Below are 22,769 nucleotides of genomic sequence, written 5' to 3' on the forward strand. Positions count from 1 at the left end.
ACGTGTCAATATTTTTCCAAGATTTAGAAAGCATTTGGAATTAAACACAAACACTGATTTTTGCAGTAGAAAGGTCTCAGAACTTCTGCAGTATGACACAGCCTGATGAGGTTGAAAAAAACAGCATGAATTCTCAATGGGGCCTGCAATCCTCAACAGCCTCTTGTGAAATCCCACCTGCGACTTACAAACATCTCTTTAGAAGCAGATACATGACTCTAGTCATCGTCGCATTCAGCATGGGCCATGTGCAATTTAAATTCAGCTTTTAGAATGTCACAGCATTAATCATACCTCGGTGCATTTTCTTAAATAATCTGCAAGTGAAGAAAGTATCTTCACTCGTTAATCTTTTGTTCAAACCCCGCCAAGTTTATGGGCACATCTACATACCCTAGTGTGCAAAAGCGACGTTTTATTTTCACATTTGACATACAGCTGAAATCACATTACTCTTACATTCAAAATAACTTTTTTTTTTTTAGAACACCCCTCACCTCTAAGAAAAAAAGCAAAAAATTACTTTTAGATGTAACATATCTGGTGCTTTAAGAGATGCTTCAGCTGCTACTGCCACCAAGAGCTTTCTACCAAAAAATGCAATTAAAACAGCACGGTTGAAGTAGGAAAACAACTTACATTGGCACACAGAAGTGGCTGAGGCAGTAATTTAAAGCCACAGCTATGCCAGTGTTGAAGCTGAAGGACAGATATTAAAATACGTGAAAAAAAATGAATGAAATTACAGTAAAAGAAATCATATTGACCCAGATAGTTTTAGTAATTCACGAGTATTAGTGATTTTTCAATGAGATGCAGACAGTAAATTCTGGGCAAACAGGACAAATGCATGTACAGAGGTGACGCCTGGGTGTATTCTCAGTTCCCTAGCTAGATGCACGTGAAAAAAATCTAATCTGTACACATGGGGTTTGCACACACCAGTCCAGCTTGTTTAATGCACAATCAAGTTAAGCAGTAACCAATAAACAGGGACAGCTTCATACATAAATGTGAAAACTTGAGAATATAATGTCTCATTCCTTCCTAATTCCAAGCAGCTCAGGCACCAATTTAATAGCAAACCTTCTGCTTTTGTTTTTCTTTGGGTGTACCAACAGAGTTCCAGGAGCCAGTCCTATTACAGTGATCTTTTTCTCCAAATATGATTGAATGACATAATATTTCAGGAGTAGAAATCACACTTTTTGCATGACTTTCCATCATAAAATTATAATTTTCAAGTAGGATAGAACAATCTAACAATTCATTCCATAATAAAATTTTGAAAGCAGATAACTAAATGGAAATGTACCTTGATTCAGCGATCCAGCACCAGGCCTATGACCACATAAGAAAACATTCTCAGAACAGGCTGGGGAGGAAGCTGCCTTGATTACAGGCTTTATTCTGGATCTTTCCCAGATACAAGATTTTAATCTTCAACCAGTGGTGAAATGATTACTTATGCAGAGATGTCACCACATTCAAATGTAAGTTCCAGGACTATCTTTTCAAATTATTCATACAACCATGTGTTTCCAAACGCACACCTTATCTTTTTAATTTGATCATTAAAATAGCAAAGCTTACCTATTCACGTCACTTTCTCTGGAAACAAATCGACTGCGATACAGAGAATCTTAAAAAATAAATCTTGACTTGCATTTTTGCATGCCTTGCCCATCAACATGATTTCAGTTTACTCATTTCCTTACATATTGATAGAATCCTGGCTCTGTGTGCCAAGCACTACATCTGCTGCCCCTGGAAATCAACACTTTCGCTTGCTTAGGGTGGCTCTTCTCCAGGGTCAATGCCTTCCATCAGTCAATTTTAACTCTAAAAATGCAGTAAGAAGCAGTAAAAGCCAAAACCAGCAGCAATATGCTAGGAACCTAAATTAAGGATTTCCTGGCTCAAGATAGAAACCCGACAAGCCCAAACAAGACTCTGGCCATCAAGAGAGAAAATGGATGCACAGGATTAAGCAGAGAACATTATACAGGAACAAGGAGAGCAGGAGCTGTGATACGTCACTATTACTTTAATGAATAAATCTACTAAGATAAAGGAAAAAAAGAAATAAAAGCATCAGTACCTCTTGTAATATATGCTAGGCCTTACCTAAGGTCATCGAGTGGGGTGGGGGCAGTATCATTGTGTGTCACTCATTCTTCCCCCTCCGCTGGAATCGCTGGCCCGGAGCGGGCTGGGACTTTGGTTATCGGATGGGGGGGCAGTGTCACTGTGTATCACTTATTTGTATATTTGTATATAGTATTGTTTTTAATATTATTGTAGTTTAGTTATTAAATTGTCCTTATCTCAAACCCACGAGTCCTCTTTACCATTTAACCCTTTTATTCTCTCCCCTATCATTGGATGGGGGTGGGAATTGTGTGAGCGGGTGTGTGGGGCTTGGCCCCGAGCCAAGGGCTAACCCACCACAAGCTCAGCCTACAGTACCTCTTGGAAAACATTCTCTGGGTTTAAAACAGCTGTCTTGAAAGCAATTGCAAGACCTCTGCACAGAGATGCTCACACTGTCTTGAGACTTCCAGAGAAAAAAAAATTAGCCTTCCAAAATTTGTCAGCAAATCCAGAGCAATAACAGTTGAGTCTCTGATGTCCTAACATTCCTGCCACAAAAGGCAGTACCACCTTACACCGTTTCTCATAGGCCAGAAACACAAGTTGCATAAAGAACACGCATTCTCTTTCTTACTTTGCAGCAGTGTGAGAAGATCTGACATATGTATTCTTGCGTACATCGAGACCTACTGAGCAGTGCCATGAGGTGGGAGACAACTGTAGCATCCTGGAAACAAGTCAGAAAAGAAAAAAGTATTAACACTATATTTCAGCATAGTTTGTTCACAGTTTGTCACTTAAAAAGAGTGCTGTGGATTCTGCATTCACTGTTCTCCCTTCCACTGGAACTTGTATGGACACAGGACAAGACCACTAAAGTAGTATATGACAGACTGTAAGGCACGAGTGTCAGTTCTGAGACAAATCTTCATGGAAAAAAATAAAAGGTCAATGCAAGTTAGGTGCAGAGCTTCTGGGATTTGTCTCCAGAATCTTTACTTTGTGACAAAACAATGAAAGAATGGGGCAAAAAACCAGACTGCAAACATGGTCACTGAAAGCAATTACTCCAGGAGTTGTCTTAGTTTTTTCTTACTACAAGTGTGATTTACTTAACTCTTCATTTCAGATCCATGTAGAAAAGAGAAGGAGGGGAACAAGGTGCCAACTGAACAATGTACAGTCCACCTTGAATTCTGTAGCGTTCACTTTCTAACCAATTGCTGCGGGGTAATAATTTCCTTTGTCTTGAAGTCAAACATACACTATAGACACTATTAGTGTGTGTGACACTAATAACGGAGAATTGCCAATAAACCCCCCAAAAGAAAATCATTTTACTGAAGTTCCCTTCTGAAAACACATCCAGTTACTTAAGCTCTGTGTCAAGTTACAGAATCACAGCATTTTAAAGCCTTCAGTCACTTTCACCAGTACTTTTAAGTGGCAGCAACTGCAGTGATATTAAAAGAAAACACTGGCTATTTTAGTTTGGAAAGGCAGAAATCTACATCAGTTCCATGAGATAACGGGTGCTGAACATAAGAAATTAAAAGACTGAGTCTTCCCTTCCAAAGAACTAATGCTACACTGACCCTAGACAAGTCAGACTCTGTTTCACCCGACGAATTGCAACCCTCTGACTAGGCAAAGGTGCATTAAAATCAGAGCAAAATCTTCATGCTCCTCATCTACTTTTACAGTAATGAAAGCAGCACTAGGCTGATTGTTTTAATGACTATAGCCTCAGAGATACACAGTGATTTATAAAAACTTTTATTTCCCAATTATTTGGGAAATTTTGAATCAAGACTTTTTTTTTATATAAGCAAAATAACCATGTATAAATCTCTCCTATTTGTACACGTATTTGAGATTATGCAAAGCTTTATTTTGTTATTTTTAATACATATACAAACATAAAATTTAACAGACTTATTTTAGAAAGCTTTGCTGCCAACAATGCAGCCTTGTTGTTTTCAACAGAAAACAATAGGACAACAGAGCCAAGAAACACACTCAGAATAGAACCAATTTCTGTTTCTAACTGCATGTTTCTCAATAAATGGAAAGGATCAATGTGCAACAGCCTCATTTGCCACTTCAGCATCCTGTAGAGAGAAAGCTACTTACTAGGCACTGGAGTTCCTCCAGGTACATCAGCCATATATCAACGCTCATTGCACGCTTATGTGCGCCAGGGAAGGAACTAAGAAACTTATTTCACATCCTAGACAGTGATGTTGCCATGCAATAGTTTGGTTTTACCTGAAACTTCCACAGTATTGATCACATGAGTATTTTTTGATGCAGTTTGATAGGCTGGAGAGCTTTGGTAAAGATGCAAGTGGACAGAAATCGAGCCTCTAACTGTTTGGAAGCTCTACTGTAGAGTTACAGAAATGGGAATAGAATGGTACACAGGGATTTGCAGAAGATAACATTTCCTTGACCAGTGTGGCATCATGGTGCAGTGGCAGGCCCCTGGCCAGGAAGGTGTTCATACCGGATGATGAAAAGCATTTTAACTTAGCATTTATGAGACCAGGCTGTTCCGATACCAAACAGGGCATTTCTGGTATCACTGTGACCCCCAATGATGACATTGTACATATAAGGGTTAACAAATCCTTGCAATCAACAGAGTAAGGGTTCCCTGAAATCTGCCAATAAAGAGTTGTATTATAGGTATTCTGGACTATAAAAGGATACATTTGAGAGATTCTTTGGAAATATATTTTACACACTTTCTCATTTTGTTCCATCAGATCAGAAATGTTGTGGGTATGAAAAGGTTAAAAACTCTTGGAAAGTTGCAAGAATACTTCCTTAGTGCTTGTGAGAAAATTATGTTAATTTTGCCCCTTGATTCTACTAAAATATATCCAACTTCTATAATAATTTTGGTATGTTTATTAGAAAATAATCTGGGAAGAGTAAAAAGATGTGTGGACACTACTGACTCCCAATGAAACGTGAATAGTAATGATGTGTCAATATGAGGCTACATAATCCTACTGTTTTTCACATTAATATGTAAGTAACAAAGCATCCTTCCAGCAGCTCTGGTAAGCGACACCGAGTCTACACTCATAATTTGCAGTTAAAACAATAAGAACCAGAAATCCATTAAAACGTTGTCTGCGAACAAAGACTAGTTCCAGGCAACTTAAGACAAATCACATGTCCTGTAACAGAATTACTGCCCATCCAAACAGAATTCAGAAAGACAGAAGCAACAGGGCTGCATCTCCCAGCTTGGATCCCAATATTCCCTTTTAACATTAAAGCTAAATTTGCAAGATCTAGTCTTAAAACCTTGCTTTGTAACAGAGGATTATTCTTTTTTTCCAAGTCAGAGAACTGAAATCCTTATATTTATCCAAATAACTTAAAGTCAAGCACTCCAAGACAGAATTCATAATTTTAGAATTCTTGTTTTTAGGAAACAGTTCGGATTAGAGAACATTCAGCCCTGCTGCACGGGCTCAGCCATCACAAACAGGAGGACTGAAAGGAGTAAGGCATTAGAACACGACCTAGATTCCTCCTTCAGTAGCTGTGTATCACTGAGGCATGGTGGAACCTGTGTACACTTTGCAGTGTGGTTTCATTGCTCGTTGAGTACCTGGTGGTTCATCAGTGAAACATCTGCTGCTCTGTCCTGCTAGCTTTGTCCTCTGAATTGTTCCTCCTCTTCTTCATCAGCCTGGATGATCACCAGGTGACATTAGGTTTTCCATCTCAAACCTGAACAGTGAGGAGGAATGCCTTTCACTTAACATTACCAGCTCACCTAAGCTGGAAAAAGCGAGATTTCTGAAACTTCATTCCTCACTGCCTCAACTGCAGGGAGAAACTCATCCAGCTGCAGTGCCTTCATCCTCCAAGCTTCCCATAAGGACAGACTCGGTCACAGCAGAGATCATATCTGCTACCTGCCTCTTCCTTCAAGGCCAGCATTAGGAGCACAGCCTGTGATTTCTCAATAAAATCATAACTGAGTCCCACTGAGAAAGGGAAACGGGATCACAACTGACAACATGTGTAACGTAACATGCAAGGGCTGGAAAGGGCTTCTGCCACTGAATTCATTCTTTTTGTTTTAAATAGAGTAGCAAGAGCTGAAGCAAAAGGCTACCAGACTGGATTTGACTTAGTGCTTGAATCTATTCAGCAAGCAAAAAAGCTCAACAGACATATGGATGGGTCTTCCCATTCTCAGTACAAGTCCTAAATTCCTACAGAAAACAAGTCAAATGTGTCCACCTCTGAAGAACCGTTTTGTTTTTGAAACCCAACATAATTGCTCAAAACTGCCCACAGTTTATCCTTCAAACTCCTGTCTACAAGGAAAGGCTCAAGAGGAAAGATGGAATTTCTGACAACTAGTATTTCTGCTGGAAGAAATATTCAAGTTACTGTGGATGACGTAGCTTTGGGTTTTTTTTGTTTTGGTTTCATTTTTTTAAATACCTATTACAAACAGAAAGAAATATTTTCACGACCCTTTAGGCAGCTCTCTTTAAAGCACTTGTGTACCCTGGATCTAAAGTTGAGGTCCTCTGAAACCTCTAGACTGACTGTAACGTCCTTGGAGACACTGAACTAAGACCTTTCACCAACTCTATAGGTTTTAATGCATAGAAGAGCGTTACAGAGAAAATGATGTAATAATCTGCTTACAACTTACTGTGTACAGAAGATCCTCTGGAGTTACAGGACTGATGAAGATGGTACGGAGACATCGTAAACAGGCCTCAATAAACTTCAAATCTGTTGACAGTAATCCTATAGAGACAAAAACTACTATTCAGTTTCATTATCTTTGCTTATTTGAGTACTTTAGGAACATTTACTAACACAGATCCATTAAGAGAAAAGTACCTTGCAATAAGGCTGGGATAATATGGCAGTCTAGTAGGGATTTGACATTATTCTCTGTGCCCATTGCAAGGCTTCCGAGGACCACTGCACACTCTGTTCTCAGTTCTATGCTGGAGGATTCTTGCTGAAGTAAGTACAGCAACCTGGAAACACAATTATTTTTAGAGGGAAATTCAGACAGAAGAGAACTTTTAAGTCTAGTTAAAAAAAAAAAAAAAAATCTGAATCCTGCTATGTAAGGAAGATGAACTCCTTAATGGAAAGATGAAGACAGAACAAAAGAGTAAGACAAACTTTTTATTCGTAAGAACCTTTTTACACTGTGTGGTCTACACAGGTTTCACTTGCTGCTACAGTAGAAAGATACTACACTGTTTTTTCTAACAATGTAATGCCCCAGTACTGATATGCAGGATGAGGTCTTTCATGATACCAGGAAGATCCCAAATTTTAACTAAAGGAAACGAGTCTGCAGTTTGACGTCAAAGGGAAAGGGAACCTCACGCATCTCCCGTAACACCTAGGGACGTGATTACTGCTATCATGACGGTTATAATCTTTGGCAATGACTGAGTTTGGAAGATTGAGAAATTATCATATATGAACATAAAGAAAGCCCAGAAAAGTTCTCTGTGCAAGAAGGCAGCTGAATTGTAGCTAAACATGATAACCTCAGACGTAAAGGCATCCAGGTTCTTTGTCCTTGTTTATCTGTTTTATCTCACAGGCCATTTATTCATGATGTTTAGAAACCTCTTCTGACTTCTTGTATAAAACTATTCCTGATTAATTAACATCAATTTGGTATTGCATACGTATTATTCTTTAACTTGTATAATCCTTTTCATTTCTTACAGTAACCAGCTCATGGTCACTTTTCTTGAGGCACGTTGGCCCAGACTGCCCACATGGCTCTGTAGAGCTCATCTCTTCTATCTTCTTCATTTACTGTTGGCACCTTTAATATCGGTGGAATAAGAGAAGTAAAAAAGGCTCCGATTATCAGTTGTTCCATGAAAGCACACCTCACACATCATTTGTGCAAATTCAAAATTAACTGTACCTATATTATCAGCTTTTGGAAAAGAAACAGAAGTGACACAAGGCAACTAAATTACATGTTTCTTAAACTACAAATTCTGGTGCTGTATTCAAATATCGGCTGCACCATGTTCAAGGTAAAGATTAGGGCTGTTTCTGAAAGACTACAAAAGAAGCAAAATACATAATCGATGTTATGTAAAGTCAACACAAGGGGAAAAAAGCTTTCTACTTCCAATCTGAATGGGACAGAAAAACCTTTCATGACTGTTATTCCTTTACAGACAGCTGGTTTTGAGCTCTGCCTTCTGGACTAGGTAAGGATAGACAGGAAGCAGAAGCTTCACTGAGTGATCCTGGCTAAAGTTCATCCTCGAAAAGATGTTAAGATTTTTCTGGACACTGAGCTACTATATGGAAAGTGCAATCTCATCTACGGTTCTAACTCTGATTGACATTTGCTAATCGCCAAGAAAAACCCCTTATTGTAGAAAACAATGTGACAGGAATTACCACGAGCAGATCAAAGATTAATTCATTTATTGCAGTAACCTGTACAGCTGTTTTATTTTAAACACCGAAGAGATGACCTTCCTCAACCTGTTTAACCTACACACACAGATTTTGTAAGCTAATGCTGCAGAACAGTTTACATACACTATTTGTAAGTCCACTGCTAGAAACAGTTCTGCATCTTCTATAATCTGTATCACTTTATTTCACAGCAAATTTTCAACTCCCCCCCATTTAAAAAGTAACCTGAAAGATCTGACTTTAAATAGTTGGCAATTTAGAAAACATACTGAAAACACCACAGATCAGTCAAAACCAGAAATCAGGGACAACATTGCTACAATTTGTCATCTCTGCAGGAGGAGCAAGGAATAAAGTTTTAAGTCTGTTATCAAAATCTGGCTTTGATAAATAATCTGTTCCTTATATCCAGAAATGTTCAGTCATGTCCTAAATAATTTCTTTTTTCCCCGCAAGGGATTTTTACAAATTCCCAAAGCACCCTAAATTCTGAAGGTTGTTCTCTTATTAATAAAATAATTGCTTTTTTTTTTCCCATTAACACTGCACACTCAGAACAGATGTTACAGCTATGCTAAAGAGTGCAAATGAAACACACTGACTACAATCTGTAGTCTATTGTTCAAAATAGAAATCCTTAACTAAGATTTATAATTAGTGAAGACAAAATTCAGATTTTATAAACAATAAGTTTTTGAAATATTAATAATATCCCTTTGTACGTCTTTAAAAAATGCTTGTGTTTCAGATTAGGTTTTCCACAGAGCTAGACATCCATACAACAACATTTTCTGTTTCCTTCTCTAAAAGAGAGAGCTGACACCAAGTAACTCTGAAAATTAAGTAGTTAAATGACAAACTATAAAGTTTGGGAAAGTTTCAAATGAGGAGACCCCATATAACTGATAAGGATGAAACTGTGCATTAATAAACTACTGTTAAACACTACAGACAAAGACCACATCCTTCTAGAGTCATAAGAAACACATGGATAGCACACTAATGTACATCCTGAACTGGTTTCTTGTTTCCAAATTCTGCAAAAATGTTTGTAATACATTCCTCCCATGTATTAATATTAAAAGGAAAAAAGAAAAAAATAGCATGTGCATGCAGGAGACAAAAGGGAAGGCCATAATTTGGATTCGGGAAATTCAGAAAAAACCAAAGATACTTGTTTTTAGTGCACACTTTTCAAGAACACAACATCCATGCCTAACCTGGATCCCTTATCTTCTGCCTTCCCTTCATCAGTCAGCCATTCAACTCCTACCAAACCTGGAGAAACACTGGAACACGGCTCTGCTAGAACCATCATAACTCACTTTTGTAGAGCCTGAGAGCTTCACAAGATACCAAAAGCAAAGAACAGATATTCTTCAACAGCAAAAAGGTGCTAATGTTCTTTCTGACTTACTCTTCAGCCTGTGATTCCGCAGTAAAGCTCATTACAACGGGACTGGAAATTAAAGAAAGATAATGGAAAGGTCTTGCGACATCTTCATGAACAGTAACCCAAGGTTTGATGCTAAGTCGTTTAAAACATAATATTTGGACTTTTTCAAGCTTCTAGGTTTCTCTAAGATATTTTCCTCTAATGTTTATACAGAACACAATTTCTTCCATTTGTCCCTGCACTTCTAAGAGCAATTAACTGATTAAATCCTCTTTCTCAGATGTCAGCAATGGTATCCAGGCAGTCACGTCTAAATGAGGTAGGACAGCAAATCCATCCAGAGAGATACTTCAATAAACTCCATGAACAACTATTCCTAGAAACCAAAAATAAAGTCAGCTGGAGGCATGATGTATTTTGAACAACTGTCAGGGATTCATCCAGGAAAATCATGCAATGTTCCAGCTAGATTAAGTAGAAAACTTTCAATGAAAGTAGCTGCTGAATGAATGGTAACTACAGCAGCCTAGCAAGGAAGATAAACAGTTCAGATTTCAACAGCTGAGATTTTCCTTTCTTTTGAAGGTTATTGAGATGGGTGTGGTGCATCAGAGTTCTGCACTATACAGGTTCACATGATTTAGACCTCATTGATCTGGTCTGAATACAGACATCACAGTTAGGTAAAAATAACAGAAATTTACTCTCTGACATGCCATCCTGCTTGCAAGTTGTCACAAAAAACTCTGAAGTTGTTAAAATACCTGGGAAGGAGACGAAACTCAGCTGTTAGTAGAACATTTTCAACACTTCACTAAGCCCCATAAGCAGGCACGTGGAAAAAGAGGTCGGGGTAACAGTTCAAGTTAAACTGACATGAATCTTAAGATACCTTTATCAAGGTATATTAATAAATAAGAGCTTTAATTCAGTCATGATTATCTGAACATTTATTATTGTTCCCTTTACAAAACAGATGAATTTGCTGGAATTAGCATGATTTCTTATTCTGTCTTGTAAGACATTTGTCTTCCACTCCACTGCAAGACCACCTGAAAATGACACCATGCAAACACATGCAATGTACAGATGAAGATACTACTGAGGCACATGATTTACTGTTGGCTTACAGAATACTGAATATAAAGTTAGTGCTTGCACAGAGGTTGACCTCTGAACATGTGGGAAGTCCCAGTGAGCATCAGTCTCAAACCATAAACTGAATTACAGTATGAGAATACATCAAACAAGATAGAACATTTAAAAAAAAAAAAGAACAAACCTGCTTCTTTTAATGTTTTTTAAGCATTACTTTTCAAACAGCATAACAGGAAGCAATCACTGGCCCCAGAATTTTCCAAAGCAAGAACTAAGGATCATTTTAAAAGTATATGGAATAATCTCTGTAAAATATCTGAAGTGACAAAACAAATAGTTAAGGATTCTTACAGAAGAGGACTCAAAAACATACATGTTTTTTATGACTATTAGTCAAAGAAACGTAGGCTAAACTGACATGTCACAGTCTCTCTTCTGGAAGTTAATTCAAAACCTCCAAAAGTTGGATCCAAGGGACCTGGGCTAACTCTATTACCAAGCCAAAAAAACTAAAAAGATAACTGCTTCTGAAAAATTCCATACGAAGCCAACAGTACCTGATAGACTTTTTTAAAAGCCAAGTCTAGAAACGTGATGGTAGGACTCAGCTTTGAAATCTACTGTTGAAAATGTTCCAACTACCAAAAGATCTGTAAAGGAAACAGTAACACAAACACTGCGCTGACATAGGGGTTCCAGAGAAAAACCCTATCTTTACTGTAAAGAAAGCTTTTCCTTTAGGAGCAAAACAAAAAGTCTCAGCTTACACCACTAGGAATTTATTCTAATGCTCAGACTTCCTCACTTGAACATTCTACGCTGCTTCTGTATAAATCACACAACTTGCATCCAATTTGATCTTTGTTCACTTAACTAAATCCAGTGTTAGAGCATCATAATACCTACTGAGCTGTAGGAGGTCTGAATTAAAAGAAAATTCAAACCAAGCCCAACATTTTTTTATGTAAGAGTAAATAAGGACTACAATCAAGTTATTTCTCATATTTCTCTTTAATGATCAGTTTCATTTGAAAATAACTCTTGCTACTTTACACTGGGCCAGTGCAGTCTGATCCACCTTTTTATACCATGAACACTTTCATTCAGCATATAACACTCTGCTAACCTTCTTCCTAGTTCTTATCTCAAGGTGCTGCCAGTTCTCTAAAGCTGTTCACATGCACGCACTTTTACAGTGACTTGAAGAACACTGGAGCTGCTGCAGTACAGCTTCTCCTTTTTGTTACAAGATAAAAAAGCTTACATCCAAGCGCTTTACCGCTGTCAAATCTGCAGCCTCTATGAGCTAAATTTATTCTATTTTTTCCCCGCTAGCACCACTCCCCAACAAGCCATTTGGCAATAAATAATTTTTTTTTTAAATCCTTTCTTTGCAGCAGTTTATACTACGTGGGACCAACACACAATCCCTGAAGCCCTGCAGAGGTAAATTTACACGAACACCACTCAAAGCTTCTTAACTTACCCAGCGAGTTACACTGATTCAGTGCAGCATTACTTTAAAGTGTGACACAGGCTCAAGTATTTTATAGGACTAGGTCAGTTGCCTTCAACAAAGTAAGGCTATTTTTGAGATAATACAAGCTTTTTCTTTTACAAGAAGTGTGTTAATAGGCATTATATAACCAACATCTTCATCCAGTCTTGCTTCAACCATCCGACCACTTTGCTCAAGACTGATGTCTTATGAATAAGCTCATCTTTGAACTGCTCATTCCATTTACCTTTTCAAACCACCAACACGCAAACTTTATTCTAAGTCTTCCAAAAACTCCTGTGTGGAAATATTCTTCCATGTTAAAACATCACTGAATCAGAGAGCCTATGACCACCACCTGAAAAACTGCTCTTCATTTAGACAAGCCATTTTTAAAATGTTTGTCTGAGGCTGCTAAGCAACCTTAAAACAAAAACTAAGGTATGTTTTGACTTGCCATTCACCAGCATTTTGAAGTTTTCCATTGTACACAAAATGCCTACACTATATTCCCACTCCATTTGATATCACCGCCCAACATTTAGTATCTGCACAGGAAAGAGGATGTCAAACGTAAGTTTTTTATACATTTGACTCATAGCTCCTTAGGACAGATACCATGAGATATCATAAAGAGACCTTTTACACAATGTTTTTAAACCTGAAACTTAAAATTCTAATAAAACCACACAATTTAAAAGGTGTCTCAAGTACACTTTATATTAACTTCCTTCTTGCTACTAGAAAAGGCACTTCAGAGAGAGAGGGCTGCACAGCTTTTAAACAAAAACAGCTCTAATACAATTCTGCTGACTGCAAATATTTGCCTTGATTCACATGTACTTCTTAGCTGGGTTAGAAGAATACCGTGCTCTAGTTATACATGACACCCCCATGGTGAGGGTTATTCCTCATTAAAAAGACATATAATTATGTAAACAGGCACTGACTCCTGACATGCTCTGAAGAAAAAAGCAAGGACAAGCCCAGGAGGCCTATTAGAGCCTCTGCTCTCCACCTCTTTCACCACTCTAGAGCAAAGAAAGCCCTTAAAAATATTGGTATTGCAGACAAAGCTCCTTCACCTAAGCGCACAAACCGCTAGGTTTGCACACAGATCCCTACCCTACGTGGTACCCAACACAGAAAATCCCAATGCAAAGTGCCGCCAGGAACAGAACGAGGCATCAGGAAACCACTGTGTCCTGCCCTCGTGAGGATGTCCAAGAAGCACCTCATTCCCGTGCATCACAGGCCTAGGAACACCACGTCCAAATGTACTGAGTTCTGGAAACAGAGCTGGTAGCATGTTAGAGATCACGAATATCTCAAAAGATGTGCATAACTGATTACTAGTACACTTCTCGTTAAGCCCACCAGCAGCAGTCATGCAGTGCAGGTTGATCTGAACACCTTACAACTTCTGCACAGCCAACAGGTCCGTTAGGTGGGCACTGAGGATCACAGAACCAGAGCTGTAAGGAATCTTGACAAATCCTCTAGTCACTGACCTTGCTCAAGGCAGAATCATCAGCCATGAAATCATATGAAGCTACTGTCTTGGTTGTTTTCCAATACCTCCGTTGGTGGAGATCCATCACAGCCACCAACAGCTGCCTCTCGCGCTGCACAGTGCAGATGTACACCCATTTCTCTACTACTACGGGTCAGCCTTGCTCTCTCTTAAGTCTGTGCTCATCTTGTCCAATTATTTTAACTCAACAGAACAACACTTGCTTTTTTGTGAAAGTTCGGTCTTCTGTGATTACAGCTGAAGCAGTTTTCTGTACGGTCACACATCACAACAAGAAGTGGCAGTACGACACATTCAGAAAACTTGAGGGGTGGTCCTGTGAGATAACCCTCAGTCAGAAGAAGAGACTTGTTAAATCAGCTTTTCACCTGCACTCTTACATACACTGCCTGGGTCTGAGCCACCAAAGACATTTTCATTAGTGTAACAAGGCAACAGAAAAGGAAAATGCAAACCACAAAACCTGCACTTCTATCAACATAAGTTTTCAGGAAGGCAAGAAAGGAATTGCTACAGAGCACTGAGGGATTAGGGAGATTACTCCAGAAATACTAATTTCAGAAACATCAAGTAAAAATAAAGAAAAAAAACCTCAACACACAGGCATGAAGCCTGAAGGCCTGTTTGAACTTAAGTCATCACCTCATCAGACTACGTTTAAAATGGAAGGTAGCATCAAGACAACAAGGTGTGAGCATGCTGCACACTTGGTAACCCTTCTCTAAGAAATATGCCCCCATCTGCAAAAAAACCACAACTCCATCCCAAGTTTGTGCTCTGTACCCAATTGTTTCCCACCGAATCAGACCACGTTGAACAGGTAACAACACTGCAAGTCAAGCTGGAGATCGGAACCTGAGCAGATCCTAATATTTTCTAGCTTTGGACACAATCTTGCCAAAAACTACTTTATCAAAGCTGTAATGAGCTTAGGAGATCATGATTATTTGTGCATCACTAAGCCACCAGGTCTTTCTTCTGGAGATAAGATACACAACACATTTTCTTTGCAGTTAAGAGACATCTTGTGCCAAAACCAATTCATGTAATGATTACCGATAGAATTATGGCTTTGCTAGAACAATCACACTAACTCTTCTTCAGAAATATTTGTTTCCACTTTTAATACATTTTTGTTCCCCAGAATATCAGCTGACCACGGGAAACTATACAGATTCCTAGCCTTCTGTAAGATGCAATTTTGCTACGCTAAAAAAAAAAAAAAGACTTTTATCCCTTTATTGGTAAGTATTTAAAGTCTAGGAAAACAAGTCAGAACACCCAAATCTGATACTCAAAATTGGAGCTTAAATTATTTATGCCTTTTTTTTCCCCCCCTTCAAGCTTGATTTCACTGTTCACTCCTGCTAGAAACAAAGATCCTATCACACATACTAAGAGAGCTATCTGGCATATCACAGTCCAGTTAGTCACCAAAATCACAAAAAATAATAGTATTGCTAGCTTCATATCTGTCACTTCACTAACACTTCTTCAGTAGCTCTTTCTCTAGGCATCAAATTACAAATCTTTCTTCACATGTCTGCAGGAGTGACTGCAGGCATGCTTCATCCCCTCACGCTTAAGAATGGTTCGGGTTTTATTCTCTCCTTAACAAATGGTGTAGCGCAGACAAACTGCCTTTCTGTAAAAGGGATAGATCCTCCAGGATGAGGTTTCTTCTCCCTCTTCCAGGTCTTGAAAGTAACTGGCTGCTCCCTCTTCCCCACAGGAAAGTGTGAGTGGTGAATCTAGAAGTCCCCTAAAGGTTCAGTTCTTCATATTTTTTCTGCTGTACTGAATGCTGGGTTTGTACAGTTAACCAGAATTGTCAACTCTGCAATTCTTCATACTTTATCAAGAAGAACAATCCCCAGCTATTAGGATTTTTTAATAAATTATTTGTTTAACAAAGAAACTGAACAAATAAACCATCAGATACAAAAATAGTCAACAGCAGACATCATTTACCATCAGTCACTCAGATAACAAAAAAGAACACCACAGAGGTTAAACATTTCCCATAAATTTACCAGTTTCCACCATCCATTGTCCCTTTCCACTTCACAATATCAGAACTTTTCCAAACAAGAGAACTCTTTTTTGGTGGCTACTTTAAGATCAGAAACTAGAAAACATTCAAAAAATTACCTGCTGTCATTGCTAAATCTAATCACACCTGTCTAGGAACCCAGTCTTAGGCTGCAGTGAAAACTGAAGGCTAAGTTTGTTCTCTGAAATAGTTCCATGGCTTTACTGCCTTGGGTACAAAGAAGAAAAAATCATGCCAAATTGACTCAAGTTAACTCCTGATCCATTACTGTGCTGTTCCTTCTTTACCAAAATTCAGTATCAGGTCCACAGATCAGTGCATACCTCCAAAAGTGGTTTAGAGCACACATTGAGAACCATTTTGGTATGGCACTGGGTTCAATACTGCTGTATCTAAACCTAACCAGCCAGTAATTAAGCAGACTTTCACGACCACGTGCATCAAGCACAACATATATTTGCACAAATACATCCTTCATGTGTAATTTTGGCATATAAAGTCATAAATTAAAAATCTAAGATTTTAATTGAAACCATACCCTTACACTAGCAAACGATGGGTTTAGAGCTAAATACTCAGGCAAGTGCTAATATAGCCTGTCTGTACAGGAGATCCTTCTGTCAAGCAGATACCTGCATTCCTACTGTTAAAGGATGGCCAGTCCTTTAGGAGCAGCATTATAAAAAACACTAATTAAACTTCCAGAGCAAGCACCTGAATTCAATGATAACCCCAAGACAAAACTTGAGACATAAAGGCAGTTGTTCATTAAATCAGAGTACAGAATCACAGAACAGATGATGTTGCAAGGGACCTCTAGAGGTCATCTAGTCCAACCCACTGCTTAAAGGAGGAGCAGCTGGGTGCTCAATATTCCAGCCGTGACGCCAAGCTTTCCTGGACACAAACTAACAGACGTACTTTCTTGGTGTTAAATGAAAGCTATACTTGCTACATGCCCAAGCCTCTTTATTCCTAAATACCCAAACATAGAGAGTTTGTTGCTTATCTTCTACTTAAACAGCAAGAATGTTATCTGACATTTATCTAACTCCAAGAAAAGCTGTAAGAAGAGGGTGGTTTTTCACCCTGCAGTCCTGCAACTGCTCTCACAACCACCAGCATCCCAGTGCATTCAATGTGCAAGGGTGCTCTTCTGCTAAGCTCCATGCGGGATGAAATATCAACATCATCAGTCATCTATGAATTTGTAATACCACGCATTTAAATTAAGAACTGACCAGGATACTTGCGAGCTATGCAAAACCATCCTGCACAAGTTTTCTTTTTAAATCTAGAAACGAAAGGAACACACACTCAAACATTTCAAACACTATCACAGATACGGGAGTTCCTCTACTTGCTTATCAGTACATCAGCTTTAATTTTTCCATTATTTGCCAGCCAATAGTGCACACAAGAGCTTACTTACGGACACTTTTCTTGTGTTTAATGTGGACACTAGCCTATATAAAATCCTTTTCCTTAGCTCACAGACTTGGGATGTAACAGAATCTTCCATTTAATAGAGAGATCTTCTCATCTTATTAGTAGGTTACAGAGCTATCAAAGCAGCAGTTTTGTTTTTTGGCAAACTCTAAAAGAACACTGCCTAAAGGAATTTGGTTATGATTAACAATAAATTGAAAAATAAAATTTCATGTGTGTCCATATTGGTGCATTCAGAGCCCTAGAAACAAGTTAAAAACCCAACAAATTCTTATAGTTTTCACTTCCACAGACAACCTAACAGTGTGGTTCACAGAACTCAAAATTCAGTTGACAGAATGGATAACAGTTCATCAGCTGTTCTACACATCATTTAAAGTATGCTCCAAAGAAACTAAAAAAACAAAAACACCCCAACAATTACACAGCATCCCTAATAAATGACTTAGGGAACAGTGAAAATTATCTATATAAAGTTCTTTGAGGTGCACCTACCTAGAGATAGGCCTTTAGCTTTGGGAAGAAGTACACTACCACGTTACAGCTCCAAACAACTGACTTTACTCCTTAAGACTCTGGAGAACAATCAGATGGAAGTTAGAAAATAATTTTTGTCAAGTGACAAGATTTAGTGGTTTTGTTAAAGGTCTTAGATGGTTAGGTTTAAGATTTGTTTTAAAAAACTCTATTCGTTTTGGAACAAAGAAATAACTGAAGCCCTTAATGAGAAACCAGCTCTGAAGTGGATTAGACTTTTAACTCTCAGTAATGCTTAGATAAGCAATAACTTTATTCAGCTAACATTTTGGCAAAATAGCACAGGTCAGAGCTTTAACAGGTAACCACAACATACAGAAAGATAAGGCTATACTCTGACAGCTGCTTTCTCTACACTCTGCTATCCAGCAGATGAAGGAAGAGGATGAGAGGAAATATGTCACAGGCTTAAAAAGCCCAACTGTCGACTGGATTACAAACCACTGAATGCCATACCTTTCCAGGGACCAGAAAGTGGTCCACACAGCCTTGCAAAACAGAGTTATCAAGAACTTACTCTTGTGCTCATTTCGCTGAATGTTTTTCTTTTCCAATTCCATCTCTGTAAGCCAGAGGCTTTAGACTGTTTACTGCAGAATTCAGAAAGACCTTAAGAGCCATAACTTCTGCCTGCAACAGAACCCAACCTACTCGCTAATTCAGTGGCCTTAAAACGTAGGTTTTATAAGCTTTATAAACTTAAAAAGTGTATAAAGGAGGCCACGAGGTACCGTAGAGCGGGGAGGGAAAGACTACTTAGCTCCTGACATTATGTCAAAGAAAGGCAAGATATCTGGGTGGTCCTGGTAACAACTCAAATGAGTGTCTTTGGTTCCCCTATGCCTTAGGTGTCATTAAGTGGCAAAGAGCATGATGACAATATGATTGTCAGCCTGGACTCCACAGTAAACAAGTGTTTTTCTAGCCTCTATTATAAACTCCACCAGAAAGGGGCTTCAACTAGAAGACTGGGAGCCAGCAGCACTACAGATTAACTGCTACTCAACAGCACTGTCAGAAGTCCTATCAAGATGACTTAGAAAAGAAAATTTACATTTGAACTGAGGACTCCATTGTTTTCCTGAGATATAGGAGGTAAGAGCAACTGACTGAGAGCTTTAAATACTGAACTTGGACTCTGAAGAGGTGTCTGACATGTTGATAGGCACAAGAGCTGCACTATTTGTCTGTGCACTACCTGTCAAGTGAAGGAGCACACCAAAAATTAGTATGGACTTCCCCACTCTCTGCCAGCACTTATGTGGCACAGAAGGAAAAATCAACAAGAAAATCTGAAAGACAGTACAAGTAGTAAGCTTGGTTTTCTGTTTTAAGTCTGCCTGCAACTGAAATAACTTGATATTATGGAATTAAAATATCTTTTTCCCCCTGAACATTAGAAATTTTATTTTCTGGGACTGCTACTAAAAAGTAACCATTTCAAAAAGTAAAATTTCTGTAGTCCTGACAAATGTGTCCAAGGACAGCATTTCATGAGAATGTAAAGGAATAACTCTCATTCTGTAGAGAGGAAGAGGTATAGAAAATAGTTTCTTAAGACATAAAATCCACATATAGGTTGGCTTCTTAACATGTAGGACTATGGTTGTGTACACATTTGTACAGTTATTAACACTTCTTAGTTCTTAAGTCCAGGCATGGCAATTCTGTAAGCTTTCTTCCATCAACTTTGTTTTCCTTAGCACCCTCTTCAGAACAAGTGGTCAAGAAGTGTCCACAGGTCAGACTGAACTTCAAAGGGACAAAAAAAGTTTCCTTTAAGGTATAGATAAACCTCCCCCTCCTAAAGATGACACCACTAAGCGGTCAGCTCATAGACTCAGGAGGCCACTGGCCTAGGAACGAGTGATTCAGCCATTCTTCCCCAGCATTTTCTTCCTGTATGGAGATCCTCAAAGGATTTTGCATTTCTTTCCAACAAAATAGCAGTCTAATATTTTAAAACAATAGATATGTTTCATACCTAACAGAAGTATTTGGCAAAATTTCAAACATAAGATACTTCCTACTATCTTCCAAACCTCACATGAGTCTGTTCGAATACGTGAACGTACTGTTTTCTTTTCCACTAAGTGACACAAATCTGAAGGGGTTCTTTGGGTCTAAAGAATCTCTTCTGAAAGCTTGCTGGAGGAATACCCGGGGAAGAAAAGAGAAGCAAGAAATGAGTAAACAAGAAGTTGAACCACAGGACAAAGCAGCAGCAGCAGAATTCTAACAATCCCCATGCCATTACAGAAAAGAATCAACTTCCCTTGGGAGACTGCAGCCTAACGCTGCAAAAAGAAAACTGTTCTCCTTAACTTTGCAGAGGAGACTTAAAACAAGGAATACGAGCTTGCTTACTCCTACTCTTATTGAGGGAAAGGTCTGACTTTGCAGATTGGAATTCCAAAGTTTCCCATATGGCTTCAGCAGCCATTTCATGAATTAGAAGGCAAGTCAAAAAAGCCAACGAATTCCCACCATCTGGTTAGAGAGAACAAGAGGAGTTCTCTCACCCAAATGGTCCATAATCTATTTAAGTCTATCCGCAACACCTTGAGGAAATTCCAAAGTCTTCAGAAAGGCACTTGGAAGTAGACGATGCCACTTAAGTTTTAGCCAGTGAGGATTGTCTTTTCTCACAATAACCCAGCCAATTTACCTTGATCTAGTCTGAAAAGCCTTAATATCAGATTTCCTGTCATTTGAGGATAACTCGTACTGAAATTACAAGCGTGATAGTTTACCTTTTAAGATTTTCCAAACCCAGTCATTTATTTGCAGTTATAGGTTAACCATCTAATCTACTTGGATAGCCAGAAGGCATTAACAACAGGAAAAAAACAAACTTTTTGGAATTTCATTACTGAGCCCACAGCAAGTAGCAGCAGGAAAGCAGGATAACTGAAGGATCATGAAGTCCTACAAAATATAAGAACATGCAGATTCTAGATTTGGAAGTTGGAGATCTTCTGTCGCTTTTAAAATGGGAACCACAAGAATCAATGGTAGTCGCAAGAATCCCTTAGGGCCTGTTGCTGAAAAAAATTCCTTAAACTTTGTATAATCCTCAACAAATGTCCACTTCGATCTTTTTGTCTCATGTAAAGTCTTCTCTTCACCTGTTTATATTTGGTCAAAATGGAAGACAATTCAGCAGGTTTTGTAGAGGGGGTTTCCCCACAGCTAATCCCTACAGAATTTAAAGGACTAGCCTTAACACAAACTCAATCTGTAAATGAGAAGACATTCCCTGCAAATAAAACACATTTTTTGACAAGCCAGAAGAAGTTTTCTCAAGCAGGACAGTCTGGGACCTAGTTCCCATTTAAGCAAAGGCATCATAGGTGGGTCCCATTCTGCTAGCACAAGTAATGCAGTGCTCAATGTTTTCCTTCTCCACTGCGGCAAATTGTGGCTGAAAGAAAGCTGGAGGAGAAGAAGGGTGAAATGAAAGCTGTAGTGAGCAATCCAGAAGCTAAATTTACCTGTTAAATTTGTACTAGTGGAATCAGGATCCAGAAAATGTTAACATCAGCTGAAGCAGTAATTCAGCAATAAAGTATGATCAACTGTTTTTAATCCTCTGAAGCAGGTGGAGAAGATAAGCAAATTATCTCAGATGTTTTTAAATATTTTAAAATTATATTTAACATAACCTTACACATTTTCACTTGTAGACTCACCAGGCAATTGGCTGAAGAACACGATTAAGATACAACCAGTTCCATCCATCATTAATATAATCAATGTCAGAAATTAGATTTCATTCCTGAGCTGATAAAATTTAATAAAAATCACCAAGACTACTTTAGAGAATTCTATTAAATTCTAAATTAAAAGCATTACTCAACAGCCTGATCTGTAATACATGAGTTTAACAGATATTTCAAGTCTCTCTCAGTTACATTAAAGAAAGTAGGCAGTCAACTACAATCGAAGTTAAAACACAAAAAAAAGTGCCTGTGATCTAAGGATCACTACTCCAGACCTGTTGTGAATCAAGTGAAAAGGAGAGTAGCAAAGGACATACCTTGGAACTGCTCCCAAAACAATCAAGTTGGCTTTTTGTTTGTTGTTTCCAATTACAGCATTTTTCATATCTCTGTAAATCCAGAAAGAAAAACAAACCCTGGTAAATTATGCTGAGGTACTGAGGGCTTAATCTAAAGAATTTACTATTTCCATGAAGGCTTATCAAGTAGTTTTCCAAATGTCCATGCTGCACCTACAGCCCTGAATAGTGCTTCAGGGCACAGTTTCTACAGCCCACAGATAAATACCCCAGAGCCCTGGGATTCCATTACGTCCCAGCTTATGCAAGGAAGCAAAAACCCAAACTATCTCACATGCACACCAGACATGAAGCAGTCTCATTACTGAAGAAAACTAGATATACTAGTTCTTTGTGCCCACAGTCACTCAACTTCTAAAAGAAAAAAAAAAACCACTATTGGTTGGGAAATCAAATGTTGGTAATTAAAAGTACTGAATATTCTACTGGGTGTAGGAAAAGACAAGCTGAAAAAAAATAATAAATAAAAGCAACAAGGAAACTATGGCCAGTCTCCAGAGACCAAGCTTTCACTCTCCTCTTCACCACAGGCTTGCTTTTGTTAATTTCAGCAAGACACCTAAAAGT

At 38.5% G+C, this 22,769-nt stretch overlaps 1 protein-coding gene across 1 annotated transcript in view; it reads right to left on the reverse strand.

Annotated features, from left to right (window-relative positions):
• ARMC8 (armadillo repeat containing 8) overlaps window positions 1–22,769 on the reverse strand; it is a gene marked incomplete at its 5' end in the record, with an annotated part of 65,417 nt that overhangs the window by 29,459 nt on the left and 13,189 nt on the right. The window contains 4 exons of the mRNA XM_010075309.1: window positions 2,729–2,821; window positions 6,788–6,885; window positions 6,982–7,124; window positions 22,161–22,232. Of these exons, the coding sequence (XP_010073611.1) occupies window positions 2,729–2,821; window positions 6,788–6,885; window positions 6,982–7,124; window positions 22,161–22,232 (406 nt within the window). The remainder of the gene's footprint in view (window positions 1–2,728; window positions 2,822–6,787; window positions 6,886–6,981; window positions 7,125–22,160; window positions 22,233–22,769) is intronic.

Source organism: Pterocles gutturalis, unplaced genomic scaffold, assembly GCF_000699245.1.
Source record: "Pterocles gutturalis isolate BGI_N339 unplaced genomic scaffold, ASM69924v1 scaffold17902, whole genome shotgun sequence".
Lineage (NCBI taxonomy): Eukaryota > Metazoa > Chordata > Aves > Pterocliformes > Pteroclidae > Pterocles > Pterocles gutturalis.